Consider the following 26,098-nt stretch of genomic DNA (forward strand, 5'->3'; position numbering starts at 1 on the left):
CAAATATCTTTACAAACAGTGAAAATCAGCTTAATTATCATAATCTCTTAAACTATCAAAGCAATATTAAGATTTGTAAAATTAGATTGACCTGCGTAGAAATTCCTCATACAGATCTCGGCGGAGCGTTTTAGAGGACACCATGTTGAAGGATCTGAGAAGATTCCGGATTTCATTGTTTAAAGCTCCGTACAAACAGCGTTCACCGTCAAATGTGTTAGCTTCACACCGCGCACCTACAATAAAAAAAAAACATCATTAAACTTCTTTTCCCATTGCATGGGGATAGAAAACACACCTATTTGGAAAAAATCATATCTCACAATAAAACCATGGCTGTTTCTATATTATTAGGTTAACGGAAAAAAAACCACAACGTGAAATTTTCTATGACTGATATCCACAGTATAAACATGATGAATATGTATGCATGGTCACTAGCTATCTATCATAATATTATTTTATTGATGGTACATTGTACATGTATCCATGAAGGCACTCCTGTTTCCTAGCAATATTTTAAACCTAAATTCCTACAATACAGAGCTGGCAATCTACCATTTTCTGAAAACCTATCATTTTCTGACAACCTACCATTTTCTAATAGTTAAACCTACCATTTTCTAATAAACCTACCATTTTCTAATAAATTTACCATTTTCTAACAGGTACTGAACAACATCCTTGTGCCCACACAGACAAGCGTAGTACCTAAAACAAAGTATGTACACATATTTCAGTTAAAGGTCTCTTAGATTTCTTTTTAATAAACAAACACATACATGAAAAGTATTCATGAATGACTTTATTTCCTTTTTTCAGAATCAAATTGACATGAGGTCGATACATGTATTTAAATTGTGTGAACACTTTCTTAGATTTATTTCTTTTGACATGAAAGTCATTCAAATCTACATATTTGAGTTTATAACCAATTCATTTATATATTCATAAAACTAAAAAAAATACATAATATGCCATTTCAGATGGAGAAAAAGTAATAGAGTAAAAGAAGAAATGAATTGAGGAATCACATGTTTCTTTATCTGCATGTTAATCCTGGAATATAGCCATACATCATCTTCTTTATAGGACATTATCATAAGTAGTATCTTTATCAGCCTATCTCAGACTATTCAGATCTATCTTTCAGTACTTTCAGTACTTTGATTAATTTTAACTTACAGCGGTGTGCTGTCCCACTTGTCTCTCAGGTTGAGCTCCACTTCCTTCTGTTCAACCAGGTACCTGTCAATCAAATCAAAATGTCAACCAGGTACCTGTCAATCAAATTACAATGTCAACCAGGTACCTGTCAATCAAATCAAAAATGTCAACCAGGTACCTGTCAATCAAATCAAAAATGTCAACCAGGTACCTGTAAATCAAATCAAAATGTCAACCAGCTACCTGTCAATCAAATTAAATGTCAACCAGGTACCTGTCAATCAAATTACAATGTCAACCAGGTACCTGTCAATCAAATTACAATGTCAACCAGGTACCTGTCAATCAAATCAAAATGTCAACCAGGTACCTGTCAATCAAATTAAAATGTCAACCAGGTACCTGTCAATCAAATTACAATGTCAACCAGGTACCTGTCAATCAAATTACAATGTCAACCAGGTACCTGTCAATCAAATTAAAATGTCAACCAGGTAACTGTCAATCAAATTAAAATGTCAACCAGCTACCTGTCAATCAAATTAAAATGTCAACCAGGTACCTGTAAATCAAATCAAAATGTCAACCAGCTACCTGTCAATCAAATTAAATGTCAACCAGGTACCTGTCAATCAAATTAAAATGTCAACCAGGTACCTGTCAATCAAATCAAAATGTCAACCAGGTACCTGTCAATCAAATTAAAATGTCAACCAGGTACCTGTCAATCAAATCAAAATGTCAACCAGGTACCTGTCAATCAAATTAAAATGTCAACCAGGTACCTGTCAATCAAATTAAAATGTCAACCAGCTACCTGTCAATCAAATTAAAATGTCAACCAGGTACCTGTCAATCAAATTAAAATGTCAACCAGGTACCTGTCAATCAAATCAAAATGTCAACCAGGTACCTGTCAATCAAATTAAAATGTCAACCAGCTACCTGTCAATCAAATTAAAATGTCAACCAGGTACCTGTCAATCAAATTACAATGTCAACCAGGTACCTGTCAATCAAATTAAAATGTCAACCAGGTACCTGTCAATCAAATTAAAATGTCAACCAGCTACCTGTCAATCAAATTAAAATGTCAACCAGGTACCTGTCAATCAAATTACAATGTCAACCAGGTACCTGTCAATCAAATTAAAATGTCAACCAGGTACCTGTCAATCAAATTAAAATGTCAACCAGCTACCTGTCAATCAAATTAAAATGTCAACCAGCTACCTGTCAATCAAATTAAAATGTCAACCAGGTACCTGTCAATCAAATTAAAATGTCAACCAGGTACCTGTCAATCAAATTAAAATGTCAACCAGCTACCTGTCAATCAAATTAGAATGTCAACCAGGTACCTGTCAATCAAATTAAAATGTCAACCAGGTACCTGTCAATCAAATTACAATGTCAACCAGGTACCTGTCAATCAAATTAAAATGTCAACCGGGTACCTGTCAATCAAATTACAATGTCAACCAGGTACCTGTCAATCAAATTAAAATGTCAACCAGCTACCTGTCAATCAAATTAAAATGTCAACCGGGTACCTGTCAATCAAATCAAAATGTCAACCAGGTACCTGTCAATCAAATTAAAATGTCAACCACTCAGTGGTACCTGTCAATCAAATCAAAATGTCAACCAGGTACCTGTCAATCAAATCAAAATGTCAACCAGGTACCTGTCAATCAAATTAAAATGTCAACCAGGTACCTGTCAATCAAATTAAAATGTCAACCAGGTACCTGTCAATCAAATTAAAATGTCAACCAGGTACATGTCAATCAAATTAAAATGTCAACCAGGTACCTGTCAATCAAATAAAAATGTCAACCAGGTACCTGTCAATCAAATTAGAATGTCAACCAGGTACCTGTCAATCAAATTAAAATGTCAACCAGGTACCTGTCAATCAAATTACAATGTCAACCAGGTACCTGTCAATCAAATTAAAATGTCAACCGGGTACCTGTCAATCAAATTACAATGTCAACCAGGTACCTGTCAATCAAATTAAAATGTCAACCAGGTACCTGTCCATCAAATTAAAATGTCAACCAGGTACCTGTCAATCAAATTACAATGTCAACCAGGTACCTGTCAATCAAATTAAAATGTCAACCAGGTACCTGTCAATCAAATTAAAATGTCAACCAGCTACCTGTCAATCAAATTAAAATGTCAACCAGGTACCTGTCAATCAAATTAAAATGTCAACCGGGTACCTGTCAATCAAATCAAAATGTCAACCAGGTACCTGTCAATCAAATTAAAATGTCAACCACTCAGTGGTACCTGTCAATCAAATCAAAATGTCAACCAGGTACATGTCAATCAAATTAAAATGTCAACCAGGTACCTGTCAATCAAATCAAAATGTCAACCAGGTACCTGTCAATCAAATCAAAATGTCAACCAGGTACCTGTCAATCAAATCAAAATGTCAACCAGGTACCTGTCAATCAAATCAAAATGTCAACCAGGTACCTGTCAATCAAATAAAAATGTCAACCAGGTACCTGTCAATCAAATAAAAATGTCAACCAGGTACCTGTCAATCAAATTAAAATGTCAACCAGCTACCTGTCAATCAAATTAAAATGTCAACCAGCTACCTGTCAATCAAATTAAAATGTCAACCAGGTACCTGTCAATCAAATTAAAATGTCAACCAGGTAACTGTCAATCAAATTAAAATGTCAACCAGGTACCTGTCAATCAAATTAAAATGTCAACCAGGTACCTGTCAATCAAATTAAAATGTCAACCAGGTACCTGTCAATCAAATCAAAATGTCAACCAGGTACCTGTCAATCAAATCAAAATGTCAACCAGGTACCTGTCAATCAAATCAAAATGTCAACCAGGTACCTGTCAATCAAATCAAAATGTCAACCAGGTACCTGTCAATCAAATCAAAATGTCAACCAGGTACCTGTCAATCAAATTAAAATGTCAACCAGGTACCTGTCAATCAAATCAAAGTGTCAACCAGGTACCTGTCAATCAAATTAAAATGTCAACCAGGTACCTGTCAATCAAATTAAAATGTCAACCAGGTACCTGTCAATCAAATTAAAATGTCAACCAGGTACCTGTCAATCAAATTAAAATGTCAACCAGGTACCTGTCAATCAAATTAAAATGTCAACCAGGTACCTTGAGGTATTAAGCATGTTTTTTTTTATAAATTTTGGTACTAAGCTTACCTCCATACAAAAATACACCTCCTTTAATAACTTCATAAAATTTTATGTGACTTTAAAATTAATTCTGATCGCGACCTTTCAATATCCAATCACAGTTTAGGAAATATTTCTTGTATATACATTGACATCAGTTATTGATTTCGATGGAAACAAAACTTGCCACTGACTGAATTTGACTTCAAAATAGAGAGGCGTAAATATTCAAGATTATGACACTTTCTGTGATCAAGCAGCCACGGGTAGGAGAGAGCTATGCGGACTCCAGACCGTGGCTTGAGACGATGAGTGTTCAGGGACGTGATAATTAATGAATGAGTAAAAATGAATCTGTGATATATATATAGTCAAATCAGGACTTGCAGACGTACAGCTCTTGAAATTGAAACATACGTGATCATGTAGTGCTCAATTTTTTACAACAGCTACCCAACTTTTCTGTCTTGTCAAGTTATAGATTCCTCCCTAATCTGAGGAATCATACATAAAAGTTGCTTTTTTCCATCATATACCCATAACGTACATTATAAGCTACTGTAACACATAATGTAAACACATTAACCGATGAATTCTTCCTCTTGGCATATGTTCCATTTTGCTATTGATATGTACTGTTATGATCAAGATATACATACATGCATGTATCAAATGAACTGATAATTTAAATGAATTTTAATCTGTTAATTATAATTGAAATTTTAACACTTCTTGCAGGGTGTCCACACATACATATTCTTTGATCCACTAAAATTTCCCATTCTGGGGCATTCAAACATTGCCCTTCCCTTATATTTAATTAGAATGCTGTATGCTAGTCTCCTAATTTTTCAAGAGTGATAATTTAAATTTCTATTGACTTAATTGATAAAAATGCAAACTCCTCTCCTTCAAGAAAATATATTACTCTATAGAGTGTATTTTGGTGTATCTATCATTATTAGCTGGACCCCTGTTGCCGGCCTCTGTGCAGTAAACATGGGAAATATTTCAAATAAGTACGGCACATTTATAGTACGCCAAATTCACAAAAAAGAGCTAAAAATAGTTTCACAGTTGATATTAACTAGGTTTATCGACTGTAAACTATAGTTTACAAACCGTTAACTATAGTTAACAATTCGTTAACTATAGTTTTCATCTGTAAATCTATATATTTAACGGTTGTTAGCTGTAGTTTACGAATGCTTATCTAAGTTTATCTCATTTATTCATACATTCGATGCAAGAAAAAAAGATGATTGTTCTAACAAAATGACTTCAACTTGTACAAAATTCGAATGTAATGTCAGACGGATTGATACATTTTTGACGTAAGTCATTGTGACCTAGGCAACCCATTTTATACGATATGAAGTAAATTTTTTATCCAATCAAATACAGCGTTACAAACAGAATTAAATTATTAGATTTTGTTGATAAACATAGATTCACGTTTGTAAACTTTAATATACAATTGTAAACTATAGTTAAGAGTTGTTAATCATTATAAAGTTTCACAATTCATGAAACTACATTTATCAGTTTGTTAACTATAGTTAAGAGTTGTAATTTTAAACCATAGTTTACAAATCGTAAAGTTGTATTTATCAGATAATCTATATTTTGCAATGGCTAATGATTGTTTTCAGTGTTAAATATAATTAGTTTAAACTATTCTGAAAATAGATTAACGTGTTAACTATATAGTTTACAGATGTAAAATATAGATTTACGTCATTGAGTTCTATATTTTACAAACAATAAACCTAGTTTATCAACTGTGAAACTATGTTTAGCTCATTCTTGTTATTAAATTTGGCGTGCCATACAATCTTTAAGTGATAAATTAACATCAAGATGTCAGCCTAACACATGTAACACAAAGGGAAATGTGACAAGTATATTCCAAGATTTAATTTGACCCTATAATGGTCTGCTCAGTCTTACAAAAACTTTCAAAATGACAGCCCAGAAATTGTGTGCACGATCTTAAAATAACCACAGTAAGCTGCGAATGACATTTCATAACTTGTAATAAGTGGTGCACCAAACTGCATTTTTTAAAAATTATAAAAATGAAGTGACATATTAAATTTCTTACTTCAATTTCTGTAAATCTCCGCGTCTACAGCTCATAAACAATTCGTGTGTGTCCATATTTGTTTACAAACAAAGCAGCATCCGTCTTCTCTGTATCGAAACTGCGTCTGTCCGTTTGTTTACAAAATTGGAAGGCCGCTTACATCACTAAAAATTAAATAAAAGCTATTTGTATGATTTCATGTACAATGGTTAATTTCAGGGTAAATTTAACCCAAATTTCATTACTAACAGCCTAAAACAATGATAAATTATGAGTTTTTGCTCCTGGACAAACGTTTCAAGGAAGATAAAAATATTTACAGCGCCGCTTACATCCACAATAATCATGTCTAACAGGCGTGAAGCTGCACCAGTTGATCTGGATTTTGATCCCCAGCGATGATGTCGTCTGCTGTCATGCTGGTCGCGGCCTTGTTTTCAGTCCCTGTGATCGTGTTGATCATCAACACAACGAAAAATTATAAGAAACGGAGAAATAAGAAAGTTATTTCTGTTTTTACGAGGTACCCCAGCCCAGGGGTGACAAAGACTCGCCTGATACCATGCTTAGGAAAAGAAGGAGCTGCATATGCGCAGCGGAGAATGGTAATAAACGATCCCCGTGTTTTTCACTTTCCATTTGATGTAGTGTAAACATAGTCTGCAGTCAGATTAATATTCCCACGCTGGCTGCAATGAATGAATGAAAGCTGATGATATTTGATATGGGTGCAGTATGGGAGTTGGGGAGTGTGAGAATCTATAGAGAGCGCACACAGTTTATATCTTGTATCTCATGTATCTGGACGTAGTTTGTAGTAGAATAAACATATGTGTATTACGAACCCTGTGTTAGGTTATTATCCAACACAACATGGTGGCAGCGGTGTTAATACTTTTATAAGTTAAAAAGGACTACCCCAGTACCAACATGGCATCATTTCAATTTGCTCACCCGGAAAAATTTGACTTTACAAAGCCAGAGAGATGGGAAAAATGGTTCCAAAGATTCGAGAGATTCCGACTCGCCTCAGGACTTTGTGAAGCAGATGAGGATGTACAAGTTAGCACACTGATCTATTCCATGGGACCGGAGGCTGACGACATCCTATCGTCTTTAAAAATTTCCAGTGGTGATAGTGTTAAATGGAAGCCAGTCAAAGAAGCACTATCAAAGTACTTTATTCCAAAAAGGAACGTTATATTCGAGCGAGCAAAATTCAACCAAAGGAAGCAGGAGGAAGGCGAAACAGCTGACAGTTTCATCACTGCCCTTCATGTCCTCGCCGAATATTGTGACTATGGCGCCCTACATGATGACCTTATCCGAGACAGGATAGTCGTTGGACTGCGGGACAGAAAACTATCAGAAAAATTACAACTTGATTCAAAACTCAGTCTGGAGTCAGCGATATTAATGGCCAGGCAGAACGAAACAATCAAGAAGCAACAGCCGATTGTGAGAGGGTCAACAACCCCAGAGGTACCCGTAAACAACATGGACGCAGTAAGATTCCAGAGGAAAAAAGCAAATCCCAGACAACCAGCCCAGACAGCGAATAAAACCAACCTGACAGGCTGTGGCAGATGCGGAAACGCGACAGTACACCCTCGAGACAAGTGTCCCGCCCGAGATGCTAAATGTCATAAATGTGGCAACAAAGGACATTTCGCTAAAGTTTGTCGAAAAGCAAACATAGCAGAAGTGGACAGGAGATCCGGCGAGAGAGGTGAATGGTTCCTTGGGTCCGTCGACACCAAAGAAGGAGAACCTTGGATGACCAACCTTAAAATCCGAGATCGGACTGTGAAGTTCAAGATAGACACTGGTGCAGACGTAACAGTGATACCCGAGTTCGTTTACAAACAGTTAAGAGGAATTAAACTTTCACACGTGAATCGCTCATTGCATGGACCAGGAAACTCAAAATTAAATGTGTTGGGAAAGTTTCTTTGTGAGCTTGAGTCTAAAAGTGTGTTCAGTGTGCAAGAAATATATGTTGTGAGAGGATTGAGCCAGGCATTACTAGGTAGACCGGCTATCATAGCTCTGCACATCATTGAAAAGGTAAATATTGCGTCTGTCAACGCGAAAAATGTTCAAACCCCAAAATCTGAAACATATTTCCGCGAAAAGTTCCCAATGGTTTTCAATGGGCTGGGGAAAAGTAACTGGGAATACAAAGTAAACTTAAAAGAAGACTCTAAGCCATATGCATTGTCGACACCTCGCAAAGTGCCGTTTGCACAAAGAGACAAGGTCAAAGAGGAGTTAGACAGAATGCAGAACTTAGGAGTTATCTCCAAGGTCGATGAGCCTACTGAATGGTGTGCTCCAATGGTCATTGCCCCCAAACCCAATGGTCAAGTAAGAATATGCGTAGACCTGAAAAAGCTAAATGAATCAGTCAAAAGAGAAAATCACCCCCTTCCCTCAGTTGAAGAGTCTTTGTCCAAATTATCAGGGTCAAAAATATTTTCAAAATTGGATGCAAATTCAGGGTTTTGGCAAATAAACCTAGCACCTGAATCACGGCTGCTCACAACCTTTATTACTCCTTATGGGAGATTCTATTTTTAATAGACTTCCGTTTGGAATAAATTCAGCCAGTGAATTCTTTCAGAAACGAATGTCAGAAATCCTTTGTGGGGTTGAAGGTGTGTTATGTCACATGGATGACATCCTCATATTTGCTGCAACGCAAGGTCAGCATGACACAATCCTCGAAAACGTTCTAAGCATTCTCAAGGATAATGGCCTTACTTTGAACAATAAGAAATGTGAATTTTCAAAACCATCCGTGACATTCCTAGGTCATGTCATTGACGAAAAGGGCATTAAAGTAGAATCACAAAAGGTCAAAGCCATATTAGACATGAAAAAGCCAGAAAACGTGTCTGACATACGTAGGTTCCTGGGTATGGTGAATCAACTCAACAGATTCTCACCAAAGCTGGCAGAAAGGTCACAGCCTCTAAGAGAGCTGCTCAAACTTAAGAATGCATGGATGTGGGGTCCGGCTCAAGAAAGGTCATTTGAGAGTCTGAAGACAGAAATTTCTCAGTCTCCCTGTCTAGCACATTATGACACAAAGGAGGACATAATGGTCTCAGCGGACGCATCGTCATACGGTCTAGGTGCAGTCCTAAGGCAGAAACACGGGCAAACATGGAAACCTGTGGCCTATGCATCAAGGTCAATGTCAGAAACGGAGCAAAGGTATGCCCAGATAGAAAAAGAAGCCTTAGCTATTACTTGGGCTTGTGAACGTCTCAGTGACTACTTAATAGGTCGAGAGTTCAAAATAGAAACGGACCACAAACCACTGGTACCACTCTTAAGTACAAAAGATTTGTCTGAATTACCCCCTAGAATCCAAAGATTCAGGATGCGACTTATGCGTTATACTTTCACTATAAGTCACACCCCTGGTAAAGAGCTGATCACAGCTGACGCATTATCACGCGCACCTGTGGATCCGCCCGCCCCAGATGATGGTGAGGTGAATGCTTTTGTTGACGCCATAATGAGTAGTCTACCAGCATCACCTAGCAAATTAGATCAGATAAAATCAGTTTATGACAAGGACACACTGTGTGCCAATGTCATACAATACTGTAAATCGGGATGGCTCGAGAAATCTGAAATCCCAACAGAATTAATAATGTTATGGGAAGTCAGGGGAGACTTTACAGTACAAAATGGTTTGTTACTGAAAGGAACAAGGTTAGTCATCCCCAAAGATCTTCAAGAGGAAATGTTAGGGAAATTACATCAAGGTCACCAAGGGATAGTGAAATGCAGGGAGTTAGCCAAGTCATCTGTTTGGTGGAATGGCTTGAGTACTCAATTAGAAAATTTAGTGAAATCTTGCCAAAAGTGCATAGAGGGGTCTCAAAATGTGAGAGAACCACTCATTCCAAGTAAATTTCCGGATCGACCATGGCAAAAAGTAGCCACTGATCTGTTTGAACTGAATGGTCAAAAGTACTTGCTAGTTGTTGACTATTATTCAAGATTCATTGAGATTGCAAAGTTGTTTGGCACAACGTCGGCAGCGATTATTAACCATTTAAAATCAATCTTCGCGCGACACGGAATTCCGGAGATAGTTTTCTCGGATAATGGGCCACAATATTCATCTCAAACATTTAAAGATTTTGCAGGAGAATTTGATTTCAAACATGTAACAAGTAGTCCCAACTATCCGCAAAGCAACGGTCTCGCAGAGAGATCAGTGCAAACCATTAAACAAATGTTGAAAAAATCATCTGATCCGTACTTAGCTTTGTTAATGTATCGCTCAACGCCGCTAAGCAATGGGTACAGCCCTTCAGAATTATTGATGAATAGAAAAATAAAAACAAATGTGCCAGTTAACCCAAAGCAGTTGAAACCGAAGTTGCCAAACGTAAAATTAATTCAAAAGCGTGAATTAAATCGCAAAGTCAAACAAAAGAAAAACTTTGACAGACGGCATCGCGCAAGAAATTTGAGTCAATTAAAACCCGGAAAAAAGGTGTGGGTGAAAGATCAGAAGTGTCCAGGGATTGTAAAAAGTTGTCTAGATTTCCCTCGATCATATATAATAAAAACTCAGGAGGGAGATGTGAGGAGAAACAGATCGCATGTAATAGAAGAACGACAGAGTGAAGAAACAGAGAAGAATGCTGAGTCAGAGAATGTTAATGAGAATGGCATGTGTGAAAATAAAACCATGAATGAAAATGAGAGCATGTCAAGTGAGAAAGAAAACAACAATTTGTCAGGATACATAACGAAGTCTGGGAGGTTATCAAAACCGCCAATCAAACTTAATTTGTGAAACTGACTTTGAAGGGGAGATGTAGTGTAAACATAGTCTGCAGTCAGATTAATATTCCCACGCTGGCTGCAATGATGAATGAAAGCTGATGATATTTGATATGGGTGCAGTATGGGAGTTGGGGAGTGTGAGAATCTATAGAGAGCGCACACAATATATCTTGTAACTCATGTGGCTGGACGTAGTTTGTAATAGAATAAATATATGTATATAACGAACCCTGTGTTAGGTTATTATCCAACACAACATTTGAGACATGTAGGTTGCGTGTAAACATCATTATACTTTGCGATTTCAACCTTATGAACATTCTGATAATTGGATTTTGAAACTGGATGCATTTTGGATTAATTGAACATGTTGAAAGTGTGCAATCAAATGCAGTGAAACTGACCATTTGAAGAAGGCCCCAATTAAAAAATTTAATTAGGTGCTTAACCTATACTTAAACTATAATGCATAATGAAAAACTTTTTGTGAAATCTCTCCCTTGTGGAATGTTTTAAATATTCTCCTGCCTAAGGTTTCTCTTCTTAACACAAAGACAGATGGTACCCAGAAACACAAGACATCAACCAATACAGATAGTGTTTATGGACCCTTTCTACACTGCACCCTTATTTCAGGGTACTTGCGTGTAGTTAGACTGTCCCACCATTTGACGTAAAAAAGAATAAATTGTAATCCGCACTGTATGGCAAAATTTTAAATAAATGTTAGACCAAGATAAAGTAATTGAAAACTTTATTTGCATATATTTTCTCCATTTGAATAATCTAAAGCAATTTGTCATTACTTCATGTACTTCACTAGTCTGTCTTCAAAGATTTTTCCTGGATAAAGAAGGCACGCTCCCTATATTCGAAATGGATTAGTTTATTTTAAAATAGCCTCCTTTACACTATATAATTTTCTCAAAGTCCAAAAAATATTTTTCGTCAGTGTATAGAGGGTTCTTAACTCTTATCTCTGGACAGGTGCTCTATAACATGATCTCTAGATTGATTCTCTATACACCTTAATCTCTAGACAGATCTATACAAACCCTGATCTCTAGACATTTTATCTATAAATCCTGGTCTCTAGACTGGACATTTTCTCTATAAACCATGATCTTTAGACAGGTGTCTGTAAACCTTCAGGCTGATTTCTAGACATTTGATCTCTTAACTCTGTTCGACTCTAGGCAGGTGTCCTGTAATTCTGATCTTTAAGACAGGTGCTCTTTAAACCCTGATCTCTAGATATTTTATCTCTAAACTCTGATCTCTAGACAAATGCTCTGATGTTTCTGATGCTCTGATGTTTTGGAGGTCCGTGTTTGCTCTGCTCTTATTTTGTATATTTGTTTAATGGACGTTGAGATTGAATACTGTTCGTTATTTCCATATCCTTCTTCCTCTATAAGATGGTCTGTAGACAGGTGCTCTATAATCTGAGCTGGTCCCATACAGCATCAGCTCCACCATCACGAAATCCTTTACTTTGTCAGGCAACTCAGTAGTTAGTTCAGAAGGCACTCCTGAAGAAGAAAATAAAGTAACTAAACATACACTATATATTAAGAATCAAAGATTTAGCATTTTGGCCCCTTACTATGTAACATATGATCATTATTATATACTGTTACAATATGAATGAATGCTATATATATAAACTAATGTCATAATATTTTCCAAAGACATAAACATTGCTTTATTACAATTGTTATTTTAATTCATATTTTGATATTTTTAAATACTTAATGATTGGTGAAATCTCAGATTATGATATATGCCTATTTTTACATCTGAGTGGTCAATGAGGTCACACTGCAGAAAAGCAGACTTTTACAGAATAATAGATTAATATGTAGTTCTTAAAATTTGTTATTTTTGGGTGGAAAATACATAGGATCATTAGTAATAGAACATGCAGAACTTAGAAGCCCTCATGTTTATAAAATATAGAGTATAAATTTAAAGTATATTAAATCTCATGTAAGACAAAATTATCAGGCTGCCTTCTCCAAACTGACTTGCCCAAAAAATGGCCACACTCAAACCTTTTTCAACCTCTGAGAGCATTTTTTAATGCATTCTGGAAAAAAGATTTTGAAAATTCCTGGGGGAAAAATTCACATACCTTTTGAATCAAGTTTTTTAAAAATACTGAATTGGGAGAGGGCAAAATTAAAAAAAACACCATTACTTTAAAGTTGGCTGTAATAAATCAGGAAGGAGGAACTGCATCAGGACCAGGGTTTATTCCAAAGTATGATGACTTCTGACCTTAATGCAGTTGTTATTGGAACCACAAGCATCTGTGGTTAAAACTCTGGCAAACAAAATTGTCTCACTGTTATATGAATGATGTTCATATATATTGTAATGTTTTTTGTAAACATTTACTTATATGTAATTTACTTATATGTAAATGATGTTTATTTGTTCCTTTAAGACGGAGCACATTTTGGAGCGTTTGAGTGAGTACTGCAGTAAGCACAGAGACACAGACCTGGCAGTGTGGTACAATGGATCCACAGAGAGGAACATGAAATACTGGCTGACCCCGAAATCAGGGGGGTACGATTTTATGTACTTATATCAGCAGCCACCAGGGGGCCTTGGAGAGAAGTTAAAGGAGGCCACTCTGTCTGCATTCAGGGGAGACAAAGAGTATGTTGTCATTGTAGGTAAGGGAGATAAATCTTACACTGGAAGACAATTAGATAGAACGTTCTATCGTTAAAATGATATTGTCCTACGGACTCGGTTTAATGATGGAATTTGTCCGTGTATTTGTAATGTAGCAAAAGAAACACGGGCGATAACTCGTACTCAGTGCATTTACCACTGTTTACTACGAACAGTCCAGAGAGTTCCAGTTGTAAACATGGCTGGTAAATTTGAAGTGAGAGAAAAACCTTGACAAAATTTATTGGATTTTCGTCTTTATATGGATTATTTTTTGGGATAAAAGACATCTGCAATCTCAAAAAGGTTTGTTTTGATTAATTTGGTAGTTACTTCCTGTGCAAATCCTTTTACATTCTTCAAAATCATTTCGGAGCGAATCCGCTCCGGTTTGCTACATTGCAAGTATATGGGACGTATTCTAACTGTGGTGAGGGCTTGTACCGAGACACAGTTAGATTATTCTAACTAGAAGACAATAGCATCAATTTTTTAAAAGCATTTCAAAGAGACAGTCAAATAGTTTATTATTTTATTGTCCTATTGCTTTAAGTTTCTCTTTTGATGCAGTGGCGTAGCGCCCTTTACACAAAAATGCAAATGAATACACAGATTTTTCACCAAAAAAAAATAAATATTAAGAAAAAATTGTTGTCAGTTCAATAAAAGATTAAAATGAAATAAGTAATATCAAAAGATTTTTTTAATCCAATATTACTATAGTACCTGCTAAATAGATTAAAAGAATACATGTATTCAGCTTCTAAGATCTTTGATACAGAGTATGCATGTACATAGTTTTTTTTTTAAAGAATTTCAAAGGACGAATTACTTAATTGTGTCAATTCAAGCAAAAGCAAATAATAATACAAAGCACATGTATGTTATTTACTAATTCCCCTAATGATCTCGACCAAATGCACCTGCGTTGTATATGTACTTTACATGTTATATCAAAACAATTGATTTGTACCAGATGTAACAATAGAGAATATTCAAGTTTTTTGTATTGATATACCTGTACATGTATATAGAATTCATTTCGCGCTTATCATTCAAAAAACACAGGGTTAATTGAGAAACAGATTTTATAGCAAATACTACAACATTGAATTTTTTCTCAAAAATTTCCCAAGGTTTCCCTGAAGTCCATAATAAATTCTCTTTCGTCAGTAAATTTCAAAATAGCTTTTTTGTAATATAATTAAAAAGTTCCTACAAATAAGGAGAAAAAAGTTCGAAAAATTAGCCAACTTTACGAGAAAACGAAATGTTCTTGTGAAAAATTATTGTGAAAATATGAGTTATAGCATCCTCACAAAGTCAAGGTTTTGTGAGTTCGGAGCCCCACACATATTACAAGATTTTCACTGTTGAAATTTTATTGACTTATTTCATGAAAACAAGAAATGCTTTTAGAAAAAGGAAATTTGGGGAGTTGTAAGTATTGTCAAAACTCGGCAAGTTTTTGTTAATATTTAGTATACCGGTATTAGAACTACGATAATTATAAAAAAAAATATCTATTTTAAGGTAGTTTTCTAATGTATAAAACCCTTAAAATGCGTGAGCTTCCGGGGGCTTTGCCCCCTGGGCCACCACCAGGGCCCTGCCCTGGACCCGCTGGGGGCCTAAAGGCGGCCCCCAGACCCCTTGCCTTTCTGAATACAGTTAATAATTTGCTAGCTACGCCACTGTGATGTATTTATATATGTACTTAGACTTCAATTATATTGATTAAACTGAAAAACAGTATTAAAGCTTATGAAAACTAGGAAAAATAGAGATAAGTGTATTCCAGAAACCTTTAGATGTAATACTATGCTTATAATCCTATTCTTTCCCTGTATTAATAGGCACAGACTGTGCAATGATTTAGGTCACTTTTATATAAGGTTAACATTGTTTGACTTTCTGATAATGTAAGGAATCATGTTACCATGTAAAATTTGAAGTTTTGATATTTATGCTTATGTGTGATTGAGTTCCATTAGCATAATTATGGTAGTTAACACATTGATTTTTATATGGAGTGATCTAGGTCCCTTTGTATAAATACAATATATTCATATGCATATGCCCCTTTCTTTAATTATTGCACAGACATTTACGTTAAATGATTAAGGTCCCCTTGCATGATTAAAGAACATTTACAGTCATTGATGTGTGTGTTGAATGATGTAAGTCCCTTTCTATAATTGTAGGTTCTGACATCCCAGGACTGAATGCTAGTGTGATGAAGGAAGCCTTCGAGACCCTGGAGGGTGGGGCGGAGATGGTGCTGGGACAGGCGGAGGACAGGGGGTACTACTTAGTGGGTTTCTCCAGGGACACAGCCAACAAAATAGGTTAGTTATTAGAAACCCAGTACAACAGACAGAGGACGGGGGGAACTACTTAGTGGGCTTCTCCAGGGACGTGGCCAACATAATAGGTTAGTTATTAGAAACACAGAATAACAGGCAGAGGACAGGGGGTACTACTTAGTGGGGTTCTCCAGGGACGCAGCCAATAAAATAGGTCAGTTACTAGAAACACAGTCCCAGAGGACAGGGGGACTACTTAGTGGGCTTCGCCAGGGACGTGGCCAACATAATAGGTTAGTTACTAGAAATACAGTACAACAGACAGAGGATGGGGGATACTACTTAGTGGGCTTCTCTAGGGAGGCAGCCAACAAAATAGGTCAGTTACTAGAAACACAGTCCCAGAGGACAGGTTGACTACTTAGTGGGCTTCTCCAGGGACGCAGCAAACAAAATAGGTTAGTTATTAGAAACACAGATCTAAAAGCAGAGGACCAGGCGTACTACTTAGTGGGCTTCTCTAGGGACGCAGCCAACAAAATAGATCAGTTACTAGAAACACAGTCCCAGAGGACAGGGGGACTACTTAGTGGGCTTCTCCAGGGACGCAGCCAACAAAATAGTTAGTTACTAGAAACCCGGTAGAACAGACAGAGGACGGGGGTACTACTTAGTGGGCTTCTCTAGGGAGGCAGCCAACAAAATAGGTCAGTTACTAGAAACACAGTCCCAGAGGACAGGTTGACTACTTAGTGGGCTTCTCCAGGGACGCAGCAAACAAAATAGGTTAGTTATTAGAAACACAGATCTAAAAACAGAGGACGAGGGGTACTACTTAGTGGGCTTCTCTAGGGACGCAGCCAACAAAATAGATCAGTTACTAGAAACACAGTCCCAGAGGACAGGGGGACTACTTAGTGGGCTTCTCCAGGGACGCAGCCAACAAAATAGTTAGTTACTAGAAACCCGGTAGAACAGGCAGAGGACGGGGGTACTACTTAGTGGGCTTCTCCAGGGACGCAGTCAACATAATAGGTTAGTTATTAGAAACACAGAATAACAGGCAGAGGACAGGGGGTACTAATTAGTGGGGTTCTCCAGGGACACAGTCAACATAATAGGTTAGTTATTAGACACCCAGTACAACAGGCAGAGGATGGGAGTACTACTAAGTGGGCTTCTCTAGGGACGTGGCCAACAAAATAGGTTAGTTAGTTACTAGAAATACAGTACAACAGAAGAGGACGGGAGGTACTACTTAAGTATAAGTCACATTATCCAGCTATGGGGTATACGATGGGAAACCGATGCGTATTTTGATGGAAATGGCGTGGTTGCCGGCCGGGTACCACTAGTGATCGGACGGTGACTGAGGCCATTTTGCGAATCGGTGGGGTCATCGGTAGGAAATAATTCGTAGTTAAAATTAAGCGATGTCTCCAGCGATGCCTCACATCGCTCCTCATCGGCAACACATCATTAAGACGTCTTTCAAGGATCGGCCGATGTATGACCGAGCATCGTCCAATTTCCCTTCAATCTGAGGTCATCGGAGGGTTGAGTGGTGTTCAACAGATAACGGCAGATCATCGGTCGATGTTCGGTCAAACGTTGGCCTGTAGTCGACCAAAGTACAAAAGATGTTCACCAATGTATGAACGATGTAATATACATCGGTCGATTATCCTGGAACATCGTTTTATGATTAGCAATGCATCGCTGGGCCTTTGTAACTCCGGCCAGCAACCACGCCATTTTATCATAAAACGCATTGGTTGCCCATCGTATACCCTTCGCTGGATAATGTGACTGATACTTTAAGGACTACTAGGCCGATGTTGACCGATGTTGGGGCATCGTTAATACCACGGATTACCACCGATTACCACCGGTCTACGGCTACTGGCCGGGAAATGTGACCTAGGCATTAGCGCGCTTCTCCAGGGGCGCAAAAAACGGAATAGGTTAGTTACTAGAAACCCAGATCTGAAAAAGCAAAAGAAAAAAAGGAAAAGGCAGGGGATTAGTGAGATGTTAAGAAATGCCAGTGTAAAATCATAATATTAAAAACAAAATAAAAACCAGAAGAATGATGACTTGTAAAGACACATGTATTTGATTCACTCACTGTTGACAGATTAAGATTTTTTAGTGTTGACTGTAGTAGTCAGGTGCCTAACAAGGCTTGTCCTCTAATTTGATGGAAGAAAGACATTTGATGCCTCTGATCAGCCCTGTTTGCTTGCTTTCTTTATGAAACATGTATTTTATACTTGACTTGATTTTAGGTGAGGTATTTGAGGGGATGGATTGGGTGACTGCATGAGAAGTAAAGTGTATGACTTTGATTGTAGGTGAGGTATTTAAGGGGATGGATTGGGGGACGAGAAGTTAAGTGTATGACTTTGATTTTAGGTGAGGTATTTGAGGGGATGGATTGGGGGACAGAGAAGGTCTTTCAGCAGCAGTGTGACAAAGCTAAACAACTTGGCATCAATCTGCTGATTCTCGACACACAGCTCTCTGATGTGGTGAGGATTATTTGTTGATTTAAATTTTAGTTTGTAATTTAAAGAACACATTCTGACTCATCTTCATTTGAGATACATTTTCCATGACATCAGTATATTTCATGTGTTTTTAGCTCAAAGAGCTACAAAGACTTCTATTGCAAAGATGATTGACTGTCTTGTTTCCAATTGAAAGAATCCATGAATAAAAGCAGTATTGTATGATAGGTTGAGGATCTTTGGATGATTCTGATTTTACAGGTTCTGGAAGATGTTAGTCTGAGAATGTTAGAATTACAGAACCTAAATAGAATGATTCTAATTTGACAGGACCTAGGAAATGTAAGAATGATTAAAATAGTAGAATTACAGAACCTAAATAGAATGATTCTGACTTGACAGGACCTAGAAGATGTTAGATAGATTGTTAGAATAACAGAATCTAACAACAATGATTCTGATTTAACAGGACTTGGAGGAGGATCTTCCAGTTTTGGAGGAGGCTTTAAAGATCCAGCGTCGAGAGCTGACGGACAGGAAGTGGAGCGTGATCATACCTACCATGAACGAGGAGGATAATATTGTACACACAATACAGACAGTGTGTCAGGTATGACTTGGGGGAGGGGTCTTGAGGGGTGGGTTAGTGTGTCAGGTATGAGCTATGAGAGTTGTGAAACATTTTATTTTTTGTAGCATAGCAGTGATGATCGAGATCGAGTCTAAGTGAGAAGACTTTATTATTTTTAGCATTGCAGTTATGAGTCTAAGAGAAAACACTTTATTTATTTTTAGCTAAGCACTGATGAGTCTAGGTGAAAACACGTTATACATGTAACACTTATCACTGGAATCTAAGTGAAAACACTTTATGTCGAGTGCCACCATCTATCAGTATTCACAGTACTCTGATTATTTTCAGCACTGCAGTGATGAGTCTAAGATTCAGGAGATCATTGTTAGTGATGGGGGAAGTAAGGACAACACAGTCAAGAAGGTCAAGGACTTCTCTCTGAAGGTCAACATTCCAGTCAAGGTCATCAACAGTTCACCAGGTACAATGTGTAGGGTCAACCAGTACGTAATCTTGATAATTCTCTTTTAAGGTCATTGGGTTTACTGCTTGATATTTCTTATAATACAATGGATTCATAACCAGTACATCATATAACATGCTGTGAATTAAGTGCTTCATGTATTCGTATTGGTGCATTAGAAAAGTAAATGAAGGATCCAAGAACTCCCCAGTACTGATAATTATGTTTCTGAGTTTAATTAAATGCCTGTACTATACTTCCTATTTTTTTCTTTACCAGGGAGAGGATTCCAGCAGAAGGCCGGAGCAGAAGCAGCCACGGGAGATTTACTGTTATTTCTCCATAGCGACACTCTGTTACCGCAGAACTTTGACAACGCTGCAGAGTTATGTCTAAAAACTCCGGGGAACGTAGCTGGCTCCTTTGTCTGGAGTGTAGACCTGGACAGGTAGGTCTGTCTGTCTGTTTGTCTAGCTGTCTGTCTGTTTGTCTAGCTGTCTGTCTGTTCTCCTTAGCAGCTAGATCATAACTGCACAGTTTGTAGAACAACTTGTGCTTATTAAATAACCGAAGTATTCACTTATGGGTTGTAACAGTAAACATAGAAATCACTCCACCTCCCAAAACCACAACACTAGCATATCATAGCAAACAAAAATTCTGAGGAAAAAATATAAGATCAAAGCTCTTAATAACTGAATGAAATGATTTACAATCATGTAGATTTTGAGAATTTTCTTCTGATTTTAGTCTACTTCCATCAAAAGAATGTAGTTCCCCCCAAATCATTTACTTTTGATTTTCTGGGCAGATTTAAGAATGAATACTCAATTTGTGTAGTTTTCATTGTTTCATTCAAATAATTTTTAAAATTTCAATGTTAATATTGACATTTTTGTTGTAATTGTGAGATTCTAACCAAACCTTTTTCAACGCTTGACAAAATACATACTTTAATTAAATTTAAAGATCTTCCTATTTCATTCTGATTTTGATTTCAGTAAAGACAGTTGGTTTTTTAAGCTTCAGATGAAATTTGTGGAATATTTAACCAACAGAAGAATAGAAAACTTTGGTAATATTGTTAATATATGATAATTAGAAGGAAGTATTCTGAAATGAGCTAGATGAAGCAAAAATGAAAATAAAATACTTAGCAGATTTTATCATGCTAATTCAGTTCTTATTATCTTTTATATGGTTTAAGATGGGTAACTGTTATTTTTTTTCTCTTTCTGATGTTTTTGGAACAATGGTTCATAATTATACACTTGATCTAAAGCACAGTCTCAATTTTTCATATATAACATTGTTTATAGATAAATTTTTATTAATAATTCCATGTATCAAATAATGAACTCTATCTAACAATAATTTTCACTAGTAAACATTTGCAACAAATTAACCTGACATGCTGAATGTTGTAGAATATCCATTTGGAGACAATGCAATATTCACAACTCGTCACATGTACGACAAAATCGGAGGATTTAGAGAAGTCTATCTACTAGAGGATGTTCTATTGGTAATATATATACGACATCTTGGTGTTAAAATTTAGAACTCTATTGATAGATAAGGTTTCTTCCTACAAGGAATGGTATTTGTTCAGTGAATTTAAAAAGTGTTACATTTAATGTTATTTATATTTATATAATTTTTTTTTTATATTAAGTGGCAGAAAACACTGATTACAATTGAACTATTGTTTAAAGCATCAAGAAGCAGTTGACCTTTGACATTTAATAAAAAAGTCTTCAATATAATTATTATGGCAGTGTCCATGTTTTGCTTTAGGAGACCCATAGTATGTGTCTGATCAAAAAGTAATTTTTAGGAGGTGCACAGTGGCACTATGTAACAAAGATTCTGTAAAGTGTCATTAAATTTCATTTAGTTGTAGTTACGGATTAATTAGAGATGTGTACCATAAAGCATAACAGACGGACAGACATCCCAATCAATATATACCCTCCCACTTTTTAAGCAGGGGTTTTAAAAAATCTTTCATTATATAGATGGCTTAAAAAATGCAAATTTACCTAGTGTAGGAATTGATTGTATTTATTGAATAATCACCAGTAATCCATTTTCATAATACTAGTAAACAAGAGAGAAATATGAATATCTGTGGATGATTTCTTCAAGTTAATTTTGTCTTCAGGTTGAGGAACTGTGGAAGAAAGGACATATAGGTATAGCACTCGGTGACCCAGTTATTACTAGCGCTCGCAGGTGGAGAAAATGGGGCCTCGTAAGGGTAAGTGTCTGTTTATGGAGGTTATGGAGCTTTGAACAGATAATTGTCTATATGTAGGGGTAATGGGGCCTCATAAGAATAATTGTCTAAAGATAGAGGTAATGGGGCCTCATAAGGATGATCGTGTAAAGATAGAGATAATGGGGCCTCATATGAATAATTGTCTAAAGATAGAGGTAATGAGGCCTCTTAAGGATAATTGTGTGATGAAAGCAATAAGGAGACCTCATAAGGAAAATTGTTTAAAGATGGAGGTAATGAGGCCTTGTAAGAGTAAAATGCTGTGGACAAAGGAAATGGGGTGTCATATTAGGTGTCACATTATGCCTCTTTAGGACTAATGCATGTAGCATAGAGAATGAATCATCTAAAGGATTTATGTCTTATAAGTCAGAAGGAATGCGATGTTAAAAGAAGTTTTATCTGTAGACAGAAGGAAGAGGTCATCATAAAGGATAACATTTTGTAGTCAGAGGAAATGAGGCCTCAGGGGATTATTGTCTACAGATTGAGGTAATACATGTAGGACCCCATAAAGAATAGTGTCTGTAGAAAATAAGGCTTCTTTAGAGTGAGTGTTGCAAAAAGAAAAGGAGCCACAGAGGAAATGGGGCTTTATAAAGGTTTGTATCAGTAACCTGTAGAAAATAAAAAAAGATCTGTAGCCAGAATATTTCTGCCTCATAATGGTAATGTATAGACAAACTGAAGCCTCTTTATAGAAAATAGCTAGGGTCACATAATGAATAATATCATTCTGTAATTTTTTTAAAAGTGGTAGTGTCTATAGATGGACCACATAGGGGCAGTGTCTGTAGAAAAAATATTCTCATAAGTAGTAGTTCCTTTAGTCAGACGATATGGGGTCTCAAAAGGGTTAATGTCTGTAGACAGTATAAATGGGGCCTCCAAAGGGGTATTTGTAAGAGGACCTCTTATGGGGAAGTGGATGCAGATTGAGATATCGGTCCTCATAAGGATTAATGTCTAGGGACAGAGATAATTAGGATGAATATCTGAAGACAGAAAAAATAGGATCTCCAAAAGTGTAGTGTCTGTTGAGAGAGGTTATAGGATCTCATAACTGATAAGGGAAATTATCTAACAAATTGAGGTAATAGCACCTTGTAATGGCTTATACAGATTATTTTCTGTTAACTCAATCTTGACAAAGAAGACACGGCGGATGTGACCGGTTGCCAGGGATGTTTACTTCTACTTGGCACCTGGTTCCGCTTTGGTTTTTTTTTAGGGGATTCTTAATTGCTCAGCTTCTAATTTGCATTTTTTAATTTGATTATGAGCTTAAATAATTTCCATTATCTTCATAATATTTCATTGTACAAAATAATAAAAGGTGTCTTCTCAGGGACTTTGTCTCCAGGTTATTTTCCCTATGTATATATATATTGACAGTTGTATGGTGAGAACCAAGTAAGTTGTAAGAATTTGTGTTCAAACCATTTGTATAGTATTTATACAATAAAATATGTTCAAACCAAAGACATTAAGAAATACATGTACTTATGATACATGTACTTTCATATACTGTTCAACATGACAAATTAAAACAAAAGTTTCCAACAGTACATTAAATATATGTTTAAATATATATTTTTAGATCACAGGATTAAATCGAGTGATTCTGCAGGCTCATTACCTTGGTGTATCTACGGAAACCCTGGCTCTGTGGTATTACGGAGACAAACTGAGATCTGTCATGGCCGCCAACAAAAAGAAAGACTGAGTGAATAAAGAATGTCAAATATTGACTGAATGAATAACCAGGAAGTTTAATAGTTTAAACTATGTGAATTTAAAATACTGACCAAGTGATCAAAATCAAAACAGGGACTATAAGTTTTTAAAACTTGTTTCTAAATCCTTTTTTGATATTTATATACTATTTGCCTGTACTTGCTATTTTTCTGCTACGATGGATTTTCTATCGGATTTAACAGACATTGTCAGAAGCAACTTGGGATTAATTTCTCAGCATACAAGTGCAAGTTAATTATAGTATTTTGCACATCCTTCTTCAATGAAGAAACAACGATTGTATTGTCATACTAATCAAATAACTACTGAATTCGAAGATTTTTTTATTAAAGAAACTTTCATTTATGCATGAACATGTAGTTTGACGGTGTAAACGTAGTATTCACACAACCTAGAGGGAGGTGGGGTGGGGTTATGTTGGGGTGGGATGGGGTTATTTTATATTAAATTGTGATGCAAATCTAGTATACATACATGTACATGTATAATAGAGACATTTATCTTTTTAACAACTTAACAATATTTTTAAACACATGAACTACAACTGAAAATTACATACATGTACATGATTTTATCTCGAGACTCTTTGTATTGTATATTGTATAAGTAAGTATAGGTTAACAATATCGGAAACAAGGGCAATGTTATGACAGATACTGATACACTTTGACACGGGCTTTGTCTTGTTCCACAAGGCACAGATTGTCGGACATGTCCACAGAGATCCCGTATGGTTGTGATATCCCATCATCCTCTGTCAGGATGTAAGACAGGAAATCCCCATCCTTGCTGATCAGGTGTATGGCGTTATTGGCGTTGTCTGCGATGAGGATGTGACCCAGACTGTCGGTAGCCACTCCATGGGGATTAAACGTGGCTTTTAACATCCTTGACGGGACATTCCCCTCATATTTAAATTTAAGATATCCACCCTTGTTCAGCACGACCACTTTACATAATTCCCAATCAGTAACACAGATATCCTCATTAACATTCTCACAGACAAGACTTGGACGAATAAAAAGTCCCTCCCCGTTCTGATCTGTCTGGAATTCCTGGATCTTCCTCCCACTGCTGCTGTACTTAACCACTCTCGCTGTATATAAAAAACCCATACAGACCAGGATATCACCTGACCTGGTACAACACAGTCCTCTAGGGCCATACTCAGCATTTATAAGTTTTGTTTTCTGTTTATTGGGTGACACTTTGTAGATAACTTTATTGTAGGAGTCAGAGTAAATCAGACTTCCGTCCTGCATCACAGCCAGACCAGATGGTTCAGTCTCAGTACTGATGTTATCCAGCTCTGTCCCTGACCTGTCTATCAGTTGTATGCCAGGACCATCACCACTGATGTACGCTGATCTGTCATCACGACAACTCACGTGAAATAACTTTTTCATTTGAGTTTTCTTTTTGCTTATTTTTACTGAACGCCCCAATACTCTTTTGTTGGATGTACTCCCCCTTGCAGACAAAGATGGCAATATATGTTGTGAGTTTTCATCAAGTGATTTAACATAGTGAACCTTACCTGCCATGAACTTGCCAAACTGATGCTTATTTTGAGATTTGTTGATCTGACCAACTGTAAAGAAAGGCATAACAATATCAAGTTTGGATGGAAGTTTTAATTGCTTAAATATGTCAGGATTTTGTTTTCTAAACAAAATTAGTTCGGCGGGATGACTTGACTCTGTGAGAGTTTCAAATTTCTCAATCAGTCGATCCAAGTTTTGTTCAAATCTCTCAGCCTCCGCTTTATGTTGGGATATTTCCTCTCTATTTTTTCTCTCGTCTTTCTCAGATTCCTGCAAGGCTTCTTTCAAAATGACTCTGATATGATCTATCAGATCCTGAGCTTGTTTCTTCATTTTTTCTCGTACGTTCTCATGGGCGCTCTTTATTTCATTTTCTCCCTTTTTGAAATCTTTTATTCTCTGAATAATCTCCGACTTCAACCGTGTCTTCATTTTAGACAATTCCTCGGCAGTTTCGGCCTTTTGTTTCTCGTAAAGATCTTGTATCTCCCCGATGGCGTGTTCGCCGTGTACTTCCTTAATGCATGTAATACAGACAGGGACTTGGCAATCTTTACAACAAGCTTCGTACACTTTAGATGAGTGGACCTCACACATTTTGATCTGATTGGTTGGATGAAGTCTCTCAGACAGACGGACGATGTTGTGTCCAGAGGGAACTTTGCTTTTAAGGTACTTGTTTACTCAGAAGGAAAAAAAAATCTACTGATGATAATTAAAA

At 36.6% G+C, this 26,098-nt stretch overlaps 3 protein-coding genes across 3 annotated transcripts in view; 1 reads left to right on the forward strand and 2 right to left on the reverse strand.

Moving 5' to 3' along the window:
* Nucleotides 1–6,888, reverse strand: part of LOC134256398 (ankyrin repeat and BTB/POZ domain-containing protein 1-like) — a 31,293-nt gene extending 24,405 nt beyond the window's left edge. The window contains exons 1-5 of the mRNA XM_062739048.1: nucleotides 6,774–6,888; nucleotides 6,460–6,605; nucleotides 1,186–1,248; nucleotides 656–711; nucleotides 92–236 (exon numbers count right to left, since the gene is read on the reverse strand). Coding sequence (XP_062595032.1) covers nucleotides 92–236; nucleotides 656–711; nucleotides 1,186–1,248; nucleotides 6,460–6,515 — 320 coding nt within the window. The 5' untranslated portion in view covers nucleotides 6,516–6,605; nucleotides 6,774–6,888. The remainder of the gene's footprint in view (nucleotides 1–91; nucleotides 237–655; nucleotides 712–1,185; nucleotides 1,249–6,459; nucleotides 6,606–6,773) is intronic.
* On the forward strand, nucleotides 6,840–23,925 carry LOC134256397 (uncharacterized). Its single transcript, XM_062739047.1, has 11 exons — nucleotides 6,840–7,046; nucleotides 13,706–13,940; nucleotides 16,146–16,289; nucleotides 18,663–18,778; nucleotides 19,227–19,367; nucleotides 19,680–19,812; nucleotides 20,074–20,242; nucleotides 20,796–20,869; nucleotides 21,222–21,319; nucleotides 21,959–22,054; nucleotides 23,676–23,925. Exons 1-11 carry the CDS (start codon nucleotides 6,840–6,842, stop codon nucleotides 23,799–23,801), a joined length of 1,539 nt encoding a protein of 512 aa, XP_062595031.1. The 3' UTR covers nucleotides 23,802–23,925.
* A 552-nt stretch (nucleotides 23,926–24,477) lies between these two features.
* LOC134256401 (E3 ubiquitin-protein ligase TRIM71-like) lies at nucleotides 24,478–25,974 on the reverse strand. Its single transcript, XM_062739051.1, has one exon. The coding sequence runs from the start codon at nucleotides 25,972–25,974 to the stop codon at nucleotides 24,478–24,480; it is 1,497 nt and encodes a 498-aa protein (XP_062595035.1).
* Nucleotides 25,975–26,098: the final 124 nt, after the last annotated feature.

This window comes from Saccostrea cucullata, unplaced genomic scaffold, assembly GCF_032062105.1.
Source record: "Saccostrea cucullata isolate Sc308-1 unplaced genomic scaffold, CSIRO_AGI_Scuc_v1 ctg4938, whole genome shotgun sequence".
NCBI lineage: Eukaryota > Metazoa > Mollusca > Bivalvia > Ostreida > Ostreidae > Saccostrea > Saccostrea cuccullata.